Genomic DNA, 12,939 nt, shown 5'->3' with positions numbered 1-12,939 from the left:
TTACCTGTATTCGTCCCATGCCTCCCTCTGTTCCTCATCAATATTTTGACAGGCCTCAATTGTAATGTGTATCTCAGTTTATTGCTGCCCTGTCCTGTACTGTATGGATTTAACATGAGCATAAATTCTGTTGAGAATTATGCAAAGGTTCAGTTGGCATAAACAATCACTCAGATCCTGGAGACTTGTATATTTCAGAGAAAAAAGAATCTTAATATAAATATGGTAAATCCTAATGAATGATGATACTCAGATGAGGAATTGAGACAAATGAAATAAATTTTGAGTTAAAAGTCATATAGTTCCATTTCTTTAAAGAATTTTTTTCTTTGAAAACTGCAGTCACCTCTGTATGATTCTAAAGTAACATGAGAAGGGCTAAATTAAATTGGGAAATGGAAGTCAAAAATTGTCTCACCTAGAATTTAAGTCCATCACTGCACAGAAAAGCAAAGTTGAGTCTCTTGACTGACCTTCTAGTCAATGTCTAAGAGACTCCTAGTCTTCCACAGTTGACCTTGGTAATCATGAATAAAATGCTTTATCTAAGTATTCTTTATTTGTAAGCTCCAAGTTATTTGAAACCATTAACTCCTAGTAGACAGATAATCACTAAAATATTTCTTAATTAATAAATTTTGTGCTAATGCCATATATTTTTGTGAGTTTTTTTTAAGAGAAATGTGTGCCAGTGAAAGGAATTGCACATGTGGGTGAATGAACTTCAATTCTCAGTGTTGCCTCTGAAGGAAGTCACTTCTCTTTCCCACAGCCTCACCACCCTCCTTTGAACTGAATCAAGTGAAGAAATCAATAATTGTTACCAAAGACCAGGAAGTGCTCATAGAGTGCAAACCCCAGGGCTCTCCAAAACCAACCATCTCCTGGAGGAAGGGAGACAAGGCCATGAGGGGGAACAAGAGGTGAGAACTTTACTTTGCAGTTCAATCTCTTACCATTAAAATTAATTTCTTTTTGTTAGCATATGCAGTGATGGACTTCTCTGAGATCTCTTCATACAAATGCATCATTATGCTGCATTCTTGCTCTCCTACTAACCTATATTCCATGATCCCTCCTCTTCCTTGAACCCTGCCTCCCCCAAATATTTCTTCCCTCTGCTGAAAACAAAATCACATGTTTTAGTGGTTGCAGATGACACACATGAAGTATGTAAGTCTTGCAGAGATCATGAAATGTTTCATAAAATAATTAAAATGTGATTTTTCTTCTATATCTGATCCTAAGAAGGTCTATTTCACTCTAACAACTACTTTGTACCTAGAGAGAATTTCTCTATATTTTAAGTGAAACTTGCTTGTTTTGCTTTTCATTTTGGCTTTGCATTACGGTGGACCACATGTGATCATTGTATGGTCTGTGTTTTTGTTTGATGCTGATATTTAGATAATGTGAACATATTCTGGGGTCTTCTGCATAGCCATTTTATGATCAAATTTGTGCCATGTAATGTTTGTGTCAATGTTTGCTTTTCGGTTTTTAATCATGAGGGTGAAAATAAAATAGGCTTCCTTTGGTGGCAACAATCGCATGTGAAATATGTAGAAGAATATTCAGCATATCGACATTTGTCTCTGGAAATCAAGAAACAAAGTAAAAAAAAAAAAATCCAAACAATGAGAATGAATCTACCCCACTGCGCTCTCTCTTCTATCTGGGCTGTTCTGGCACATTCCAAACTGTACTGGTCATTAGTCAGTGCTGTTAGAGGTACTGGTTAGGATGTGCTAAAACATCTACCATGGAAGCATAATAACGTATATTATTATCTAACAACTTTTGTGTTTACCTTATCTATAAAAATAAGGAGCTTGACTAGTTCTGAATGTGCAGAGGTGAGTACCAGTACATTTCAATAATTCAAGACAGCACTGTGTCTAGTCTCATAAGTAACTTTGGATTTATTTTTTTTTTAATTTTTGAGAAATTTCTTTGCAAAGTGATATTTCAACAAGTCTAAGATAACTGATCTAACTAGTCTCAGATGAGCCTTGCTTCATGTTGTGTTCAGGTTGGGCAGGGATGACCTCCTTATTTAGCTCAGATGGTCACATGGGTATGGGCAGTCAGAATCAGCTTCTTGGTTTCACAGAGAATTCTTCTATCTTGTGTAGGAATACATGACAAACTGTTATATCAGCATTTTCCTTTGGCTGAATCAAAACATTTAAGCTATTCTATTTTGAATGTGTTATTTTATTTTGTTTTGAGGCAGCCTGGGAACCTTCTCCTATTTACTGCAGTTCGCATGAGTGCTCATCAGCTATTCAGCAATATCACACTGTGAGTTTAAAATTAGATGGCATCAGTTTTTACCAGAGTAGAGGTACTAACAAGAGTAACAGAATTAGGAGTTGATTGTTACAGTAACATAAACAAAATAAACTTGGTATTTTTTAGAAATTGAAAGTCACAGTTTGTGGGTTTCCCAGCTGTGTCTACCTGATTTGAAATACAGCCCTAAGTATTCAGGTCATAAGATGGATACTGACCTCAAGCTCAGGTACCCCATTTATTTTCAAATTTCAGTACCTCTCATTTAAATGCTGTTCAAAAAGGAGACTGCAAAGTGAAATGTTTGTGTTTTCCTTATTCAAGGAAAAACAAGATTGACCATATCTATCTTTCCCATTCTACATATTTCAAACTACAAACTGGTTCTGCTCTCAGACAAACAGCTACCTTTCCCACACTGAGACTGATAGATATAGCTGAGCCAGGTGGCTCCTATGATCCCAGCTACTTACTAGCACAGAGAGCCCGTGATCAAAGTACAACAAAACTAAAACAGATGACTGGGGATATGACACAGTGATGCCCCGTGCATATGTGTAATCCCCAGAACAAAACCAAAGTTGGCATAGTAGCAAAAAGCCACAATTATGAATGGACAAGTTACATTAGAGAGTCTACACTGCTTCCTAGAATGCATCATTCATTTGGTCCTAAAACCTACAAAAGAGTTGGATTGTGAGTCTTAGGAAACTTCATAGTTGCTGTCTGTGACCTCAAGCTTATCTCTATAGCATAATGGTTGGTCAGTGACAACTGCTACTCAGTTGATTTATTTCAGCGTCACTTTTAATGATGATGGCTGCTTTTAAGCCAGGGGCACTCACAACTGAAAGACACTTTACTACCCTGAACAGAAGAATACTACAGGGTAAGAGAATAGAAGTCAGTTCCATTGTGCATACATCAGTTTGTAGGGCTCTATTTTAAAACTACTTCATTTTAAAAACTTGTAACACTGGAAGCTGGAGAGATGTGTTAGAAGTTAAGAGCACTGGGTGCTCTTTCAGAGGGCCCAGATTTGTTTTCTAACACCCATAGAGAGTGGAGATTTATAACCATCTTTAACTCCAGTTCTATGTGATTTAGTGCTCTCTTCTGACTTCTGCTGGTACCAAGCTCATATGTGGTACACTTACATACACACAGGCAAATACTCATACACATAAAATAAAACAAATAATCCTCCTTGAAAGCAACAAGTAACTTGGTTGACTTTTGAGAACTGAATGAAATGCTACATAGAAAATAAGTTGGGAAGAAGAAAGAAGAAAGCTTTGCGCCAGAGGAGATGTTAGGAGAGATTGATATGACTACAAGCTGGGAAGGACAACATCCAGAGGAAGCCCCACACCCAGGTGCTCTAACATGCCCAGGATCACAGGATCCCAGAATCACAGGATCACTGAGACAGCTTGACTCTGAGGAGTTCTGACACAACCAGGAACACAGGAAGGACAGGCCTCAGTTAGATTCAGCAAGGGTAGATAGCACTAGAGATAACCAGATGATGCAAGCATAAGAACATAAGCAACAGAATCCAAGGTTACTTGGCATCATCACAACCAAATTATCATGCCATACTAAGTCCTGGACACACCATCACAATGGAAAAGCAAGATTCAGATCTAAAACCACTTCTCATGATGATGATACAGGACTTTAAGAAGGACATAAATAGCTCTCTCAAAGAAATACAGGAGAACACAGGTAAACAGCTAGAAGCCCTTAAAGAGAAAACACAAAAATCTCTTAAAGAATTATAGGAAAACACAATCAAACAGGTGAAGGAAATGAACAAAACAATCCAGGATCTAAAAATGGAAATAGAAACAATAAAGAAATCAGAAAGGGAGACAACCCTGGAGTTAGAAAACCTAGGAAAGAGATCAGGAGTCATAGATGCAAGCATCACCAACAGAATACAAGAGATAGAAGAGAGAATCTCATGGGCAGAAGACACCATAGAAAACATTGACACAACAGTCAAAGAAAAGGCAAAAGGCAAAAAGCTCCTAACTCAAAACATTCAGGAAATCCAGGACACAATGAGAAGACCAAATCTAAGGGTAATAGGTATAGAAGAGAGTGAAGACTCCCAATGTAATGGGCCAGTAAATATCTTCAACAAAATTATAGAAGAAAACTTCCCTAACTTAAAGAAAGGGATGCCCATGAACATAAAGGAAGCCTACAGAACTCCAAATAGACTGGACCAGAAAATAAATTCCTTCCATCATATAATAATCAAAACATCAAATGCACTAAACAAAGAAAAAATTTTAAAAGCAGTAAGGGAAAAATGTCAAGTAACATATAAAGGCAGGCCTATCAGAATTACACCAGGCTTCTCACCAGAGACTATGAAAGGTAGAAGATCTGGGGCAGATGTCATATAGACCCTAAGACAACACAAATGCCAGCCAAGGCTACTATACCCAGCAAAACTCTCAGTTACCATAGATAGAGAAAACAAGATATTCCATGACAAAACAAAATTTACACAATATCTTTCCACAAATCCAGCCTTACAAAGGATAATAGATGGAAAACACCAACATAAGGAGCAAAACTACACCCTAGAAGACGCAAGAAAGTAATCTTTCAACAAACCCACATAAACCTAATTCCACCTCTAATAACAAAAATAACAGGAAGAAACAGTTACTTTTTCTTAATATCTTAATATGAAAATTAATATTACCAACATAATCCTAATCGACTGAAATCCAAAAATATGAGGAATTAGAAATTTGTTGGCTGTAATCCAGTGGTCTCTCTATTTGGTAATTGGAGAAATAGGTCCAATATTGTACAATCCAGATATATTTTCTGTGTACCATATAATGGTCTTGAAATCAGGCTTCTGCTATCCTAGCCTCTCTATTAATAGATTGTTTATTTGATGTTTTTGCACTATACCATGGTTTTCAGAACAGCTTACATCTTTTAAAAGTATTTATACAGTCAAAAGAAACATAGACAACTAACTTGGGAGGTGGCTTATAAGAGAAAAACAAAGAGTGAGACTGAATGTTTTGTTTGATGTTTGTAACTCGGTATCAAGTTTGAAGAAGAGAACTTTATAAGTTGCTTTTTCTCTGAGATGAAAGCTTCAAAATCATCACAGCCAATGAACCAGATTCTTACCCTCACCTAATGCCTGTGCCATCCTCCAAGCAGAACCATTGTTCATTGAAACAGTTGGTGAATGACTTCATGGACAGACCATCTTAATACACACACCATTTCTTAAATAAATGTAACCTGTTCTCCGGGAAGTGAGAATAAATTCACTCACTCAAGTCAAATAGCTTTGACCATAGCAGAAAATCTGTATCTAAAAATCATGCCTACAACTCATTCCTTGGTGCAGCAGAACTGTCAATTCTTAGCTACCATGGAGCTAAAATCCTTTGGTCATATGAGGGTCATTGAAGTACAGTCTTATTACAATGAACTCCAATGTCTAAAAATTGTTCTTATTTTGGTCTTGTACCACTGTAAGAGCCAAGATTTTAAGCTCTACTAAAAACAAGACAAACAAACAAACAAGCAAACCAAAAGTCTTTATCTATTTATGCTCATTTAAAAAACTACTAGTAGTGATATATTATTTTAAAATATACAGTTAATATGTTTGGAGTTATTTAAAATTTATATTGAGAAAAATGTATGTATTTTCATTATTGCTGTAGATATACATCTACATAAGACTGTTCGATTGATTGTTTTATATCAAACAATTTTTATAATATTCATTTTTATTGTTACAATATTTTATAAATTTTAAGGAATATGACAAAATAAAAAAGAAAGATAAAAAAAGAAAATAAGTTGGCTGATATATAGCAAGTTAATATGTGATTCTTATCAAGATGTGGGAATTGTGGTTCTCTCCAGGGAAGAAAGGAGAGAAAAAGCAGAGAAAGAAGAAGCATGGGGGGGAAAGGCAGAGTACACAGAGGCAGTGATGGCACCACCATTGTACCTGTGGGTTTTTAAGTGATAACAACAGTTTCTCTTCGAATAGTATAGGTAGACTTCCATATGTCTCCTAATTCTTTACTATTTATGAGAAAAATACATTTAAGAAATTTGTTGTACTGTGTGTGTGTGTGTGTGTGTGTGTGTGTGTGTGTGTGTGTGATCAGTAGACAACTTGTGGGGGTGTGTTTGTTTTCTCATTCTACCATGTGAGTCCTGGTGGTTGTATTCAGGTCATCAGACTTTCAAACACCTGTCTTTACCTACTAAATTATACCCCAGCTAAAGAAAAGATCTTTGAGTCAATCTGCTACTACAGAATTCCTTTTGGTGACTTGTGTGATACACTCGTTTTTTATCCCAGCCTCCTGGGATCCATCCCTGTATCACTGCTTATTCTCCTTTGCCTATACCACCTGCTAGGACTTGGTAAGGTTTCTATACTAGAGGGCTAAATCTTCACTCCTTTTATCAATTCTCTAATCTATATAAAGTAACTGGCTATTTGTGTGGAGTTACAAGGGGAAATACAGGGGTTAAGGAAATGGCTCAGTTTGTGAAGTGCTTGCTATTCAGACATAAAGACCTGAGCTCAAATCTCCAGCATGGCTCCCCAGTCATCAAAACATGGCTCCTATGCATACCTGTGACCTCAGTGCTGGAAGAGTTTGTGAGCAGAGACAAGGAGATTTCTGGAGCTCACAGGCTAGAGAATCAGGCCAGTTAGTGAGCTCCAGATTCAGTTAAAGACCCTATGTCAAAAAGGTGGAGGGACTTTGAGATTTCTCAGCAGGTAAAAGGTTATGCCATTAAGCCTGGTAATAAAAGTACCATCCCCACGCCTCATGTGGTAGAAGGAGAAAATAGACTCCTCTACACACGCACTGTTGCAAACATACTCCCTCACACTACAAATACAATGCAAATGAATAAATGTCAAAATACTTTAAAATGTGGAAGATATGGAAGGAAAAAAATCTAACTTCAATCTCTGCCCCCCACATGTACAAGTGTATGCACGTTTGCACACTTACTTGCACACACAAGCATATGTCCCTACCTCTCATTTCCTCCATCATTGCAGAGTATTAACCATCGTAACTTAAAATAGATTTCCCCCTCCCCCTCTCTCCCTAATTCCCTTTCTTCCCCCAATCCCCCCATACACATATTAAGTGAGCTCTGTGTTTTAACAAATAATTACTGAGGTCTGTCAGAAGCCATTTACTTAGGTTTCTTTATCAGTCCTCTCCATTTCCCTCTTGAAATGAGTGTGCTTGCGGAGTCCTCAGCATGGAGACTGCATGGGGCTCTTCCTTTCTGACTTACTATCACAAGCCTGGTGTGCTCATCAAATTCCTATTGGCTTCTCACTCCAGTTCATTATTTCCATTACTTGGCCATTAACTTTTGTTAAAATATAATAACCCAGAAACACTCTAGCCATGCACACACATTAAATCTCCATTATTGCATGTCACACTTTCCCACTTTCTGTGTGAAGCCTTTACTGAGAGAAGAGTACAGGTTCTAAGGAGAGATATGGTCTTCAACCTTTGCAGCAGCATCTGTCTCAGCTGTTATTGACCATCAGAAATATTATAGATGTTTAAAACTTAGATTCAGGTTTTAAAATTTTAAATAATTCAAGTATGGCTTTTTATTTCTAGGCAAAGGAAGTTAGCAACTGCAGAGAAAGTAAATTATAATACAGATGAGTATTCAAGGAATTTTGAAGCAAAAACTTTTATGTTCTAGTATAGAGGGGCAATATCATAGGATATGTGTTCTTTTATGGGACTGAAATCAAAAGGCAGACTTGGCTTCAGATCTGTGTGCAGACCCCTCTGCTCTCCAAAGGCACCTCATAATGGGCAACTTTTCAACTTCCTCATTTAACACGCCTAGAAAATTGCACTAGAAGTACCTATTAGTTGGTTTCTTCTGGGAATTCATGTTGTGTTTATTGGCCAACAATGATCAAGCTTATATACTGACTCACAGACAAATGGGAAAATATATTCTTCATAAAAGCCCTGCAGGACATTGTTACTGCTGGGGAACCAGGGTCTTCTCCCTCTTTGTGGGAAAGAATAGGAATTCATGAGCATAATTAGGGTCCTCTTTCCACCCCCTTACATCTACCTCCATGCTGTGTTTGTTAATGAACACACTGTTGTGTTGGTTTCTCAATGACGGCATCTTTAATATATTAAGAACATAAACCAATGTAGACCCTAGGTATCTCCTTTTTGTTTGCCAACTAGGAGTTGTACAATAAGGGTAAATGAACATCCATTCATCAAACAGATGTCACTTAGCCTCCTTTTAACTGAGAGTCTATGCTATTAGAGGAAATGAAATAATCAAAATGATATAATTTATCTCAAAGAAAATGAGGGTGATATCTGACCTCTCATGAGTGGTGATCCCCCATGAACCACTAGCAATGTATAGTGGCTCACCCAAAACTGGCTCTTTTGTGACTTCCCTGAGATCAGGAGAAAGGGAAAAGGTGTCTTAAACTATTATCTTGGAGTTATACATAGACTCAGAATCAGGGAAAATTGAACTACAAGACTTGACCTTCTTGAGCCACCCCTCAAAATGATCATAATAATACAAAAAATAATAATGAGTCATGGTTATTTTAGGAAAAAATGATATACACATTCTTGACCTCTAGGTACATCATCCCTTCAAGTAGAAATGTGCTAAACTAAGCAATGATCAAGAAGCCTATTATCCCAGCAATTAGAGGCTGAAGCAGGAAGAACAAGAGTTTGAGGCTGGTCTAGTCTATAAAGTGAGACCCTTAAAAAATGGACAGTCAAAACAAAAGAAATGATCAACAACTTACTCAAGCTTACAACTCGGAAAGCACATTAAAAGCTAGCAGAAGGACTACTCCACCCTACTCCTGACCTATCACTGAATTCAGATTGTAGAAGCTGCATTAACTGTCAATGTCAGGGAAACCACTCCTGGGGGCATCAGGATGCTAGTCTACATGCTATGATTCATCTTTTCTGATCCTAAAAAGCTTCAAATATTATGAAACTATAACAATAGAAAAGAAATGGCATAAATCCTTGGATTTAAAGTGATTAGTAAATAGACAGTAGTGTTGGTGAATAATGATATAAAGACTAATAAAACCCATGATTTCCAGAAATTATAACCCATGTGCTTCTAGCCAAAAGAAAATACAAATAGCTTCACATTGTGGTCAAAAGGCCATTTATATGCTTATATTTTTTATTAAATAAGCATACACACCTCCCTAAATAAGCATACATAGTAATAAGATCACCTTTCAGGACAAGAGCATTGGAATCAATGAAAACTAACCTCAGTCTACATAAGCTATATTTGAGGGATAATTAAGGCTGTGCACCTAACTGACTACAAGTTTAACATTGGAAGATAAGGTCTTGGGACACTGAACAAAATAATGAAAAGATGCAGCTAGAGCAGCAGCTATTGACCAAACTAGGCTGCAAATACCATGGCACGGGACTTCAAAGACATACACACATGGAACATGGAGGTAACACAGTCACAAGCTGCTAGGAAATGTGCGTTGGTCTGAAGGAATAGGTGTAATCTGAGTATAACCAACACATTTGTGGATATATAGGAAAATCTGTAATCATTAGAGCTTCTAGAAGAAAGAGGCAGTAATGAACTGAGTCATATCAGTGAAAATCAAGTCAAGCACTCCATAGGAAAAATCAGAGATTGGGAGCCCATTCTGCATATTCACATACCATAGCACACACACCTTATATCTGATACACCTCATTTACACACACAAGCACCACACAGAACATGACCCCACACATATCCACCAGATACACACCACACTCATGTTCATAACATACCACATAGTGGAGAGGGACACACACAATTTTATAGCATTCATATATGTAATGTATAAGGTCATATATATATATATATATATATATATATATGAAACAGTACAGTGATCAGTACATGGTAAAATTATGTCATACCAGCTGTGTATTTCAAATCGTGTAAATTTGGAATAAATTTTATTTTTAGAGAAAACACGTGTACATTCATGCTTACATTTAAAAGCTGAGAATAAAACAACTCCTGTCCAAAGGTTAGAAATGTATGAATTGGTAATAAATTTTAATCTCTATTTTTAATTTTTATTTTAATATTTTTACATATTTTATAAATTGCATATAATTTTTATACTTTATAGGAGAAGAACATTTAGGAGAAACCATGAGATTTTATAGTAGGAACTTTGTGAGAGTTGAAGAACTGGCCTGTTGCTAATCACATGGTTCAAATTTAAATAATGTAGATTTCATCTCAATCTTAGGACAAAAAGTTATTGTCAGTATTCTGTCTTCAAACTGCATTGAGCTTTCACTGTGTGGGAGTAGGCCGTTCTCGGCATGACTTTACACATTATAACACTTACTTTATCTTGTTGTTTCTTCTTGCCACTTTGGACCACACACTCATCAGTAGTGCAATCTCAGAAGGCCTGCCCTTCTCCTAGGAGTACCTAAGCAAATACAGCCATGGGAAGGTAAACGGTTTAAATTAACTTCAAACACAGTTTTTCACTAAAGTGCCAAGGAAGAACTCAGTAAGTTTCTCTCCCAACACAATAAGCCAAACCAAGCCAAACAGAAAAAGTATAAGAAAGTTTTATTGGGGGGAACTCTCAGGTGGGAACTAGAATGGGGCTAGAGAGCTCACCCTGGGCAAAGGCAAGGGGGTTTTACAGACCTTAGGAGGAGGGTGGTGAGGTGTCAGCTAGGATCTGGGACTCTGCCCAGATATGGTCAAAAGCCAAGGACTTAAGGCAGGAATTTGGGTGGCTGACTTCAGGGAGGGTCTGTTAGGAGTGGGGAACTGGGCTTTTGGGACCCTTTCTTTATTTGGAGGCTTTCTGAGCAGGTGAGGTTGGAAAGAGGAGGAAGTCAGCAGGGTCTCTTAACCAAACAGAAGCCTCTGAATCAGATGCTGACATTAACTCATTTGTTTAAAATTACCAGGCCCAAAGCAGTTTTAAAGCCACATCTGTTGCTAGTCAATAAATCTTTAATTCTCCCATCAAAATGGCTGAAAATGAAAATGAAACAACATTCCAACCCACATGGGGAAGGCAGTGAAATTCCACTTCTACCACTTTCTTAGACAGGCTTCCAAGAGCCTCTCCAGCCACCAACTAACTGTAGCTGGCCTTGAGTTTACATCCATTCTCCTACCTCTGCCTTTGGAATGCTAAGAGTGTATCAGCATGCCTGACTAAAATTCAGTTATATTTGTGTTATTCTATTTCTAAGTTGGGATAATTCAGGGTCTCATCCATTCCAGACAAGCATCCCAACTGAGGGATGTATCCCCAGTCCTACTTTCAAGTTTTATTTTATTTTATTTTATTTTTTATTGAATATTTTCTTCATTTACATTTCAAATGTTATCCCCTTTCTCAGTTTCCTTCCCTCCTGGAAACACCCTATCACATCATTCTTCCTCCTGCTTCTATGAGGGTGTTCCCCCACCTACCCACCTACACAGGTAGTGTGGGCCTCTCTGGAGACAGTCATATCAGACTCCATTTAGGATATACCTTTTGGCATCCACAATAGTGTCTGGGTTTGGTAACTGTATATGGGATGAATCCCCAGGTGGAACAGTCTCTGGATGGCCTTTCCTTCAGTCTCTGCTCTACGCTTTGTCTCCATATTTGCTCCCATGAGTATTTTGTTCTACTTCTAAGAGGGACCAAAACACCCACACTTTGGTCTTCCTTCTTCTTGAGTTTCTTGTGGTTTATGGATTGTATCCTGGTTATTTGGAACTTTTGGGCTAATATCCATTTATCAGTAAGTATATACCATGAGTGTTCTTTTGCAATTGGGTTACCTCACTCTGGATGATATTTTCTAGTTCTATTCATTTGCCTAAGAATTTCATGAATTCATCATTTTTAATAGCTGAGTAGTATTCCATTATGTAAATGTACCACATTTTCTGTATACATTCCTCTGTTAAAGTACACTTGGGTTCTTGCCAGCTCCTGGAATATTATAAATAAGGCTGCTATGAACATAGTAGAGCATGTGTCCTTATTACATATTGGAGCATCTTCTGGGTATATGCCCAAGAGTGGTATAGCTGGGTCCTCAGGTAGTACTATATTCAATTTTCTAAGGAACTGTCAAAATGATTTCCAGAGTGGTTGTACTAGCTTGCAATCCCACCAGGACTGAAGTAGTGTTCCTCTTTCTCCACATCCTCTCCAGCATCTGCTGTCACCTGAGTTTTTGATCTTAGCCATTCTGGATGGTGTGAGGTGGAGTCTCAGGGTTGTTTTGATTTGCATTTCCCTGATGACTAAGGATTTTGAACATTTCTTTAGGTGCTTCTCAGCCATTCGATATTCCTTGGTTGAGAATTCTTTGTTCAGCTCTGTACCCCATTTTTAATAGGATTATTTGGTTCTCTGGAGTCTAACTTCTATATAAACCATAGAACTGTATACCACATGTCCCATGCTCTTTTGCAACATAAGTAGTTTCTATGTAATGAGGAAGCAGTTGTAGAGTTTCTCACTAGCAACTTGAAGGGAAGCTGCTCATCCTTGCT

The 12,939-nt window shown here is 37.5% G+C and overlaps 1 protein-coding gene across 5 annotated transcripts in view; it reads left to right on the top strand.

Moving 5' to 3' along the window:
- Positions 1-12,939, top strand: part of Cntn5 (contactin 5) — a 1,204,186-nt gene that overhangs the window by 923,815 nt on the left and 267,432 nt on the right. For all 5 annotated transcript variants that reach the window (XM_031346014.1, XM_031346011.1, XM_031346010.1 and 2 more), the window contains one exon: positions 773-923. In XM_031346014.1, coding sequence (XP_031201874.1) covers positions 773-923 — 151 coding nt within the window. The remainder of the gene's footprint in view (positions 1-772; positions 924-12,939) is intronic.

Source organism: Mastomys coucha, unplaced genomic scaffold (genome assembly GCF_008632895.1).
Source record: "Mastomys coucha isolate ucsf_1 unplaced genomic scaffold, UCSF_Mcou_1 pScaffold23, whole genome shotgun sequence".
Lineage (NCBI taxonomy): Eukaryota > Metazoa > Chordata > Mammalia > Rodentia > Muridae > Mastomys > Mastomys coucha.
Note: the sequence above shows the minus strand (reverse complement) of the source record. Positions and strands in the feature narration are given on the sequence as shown.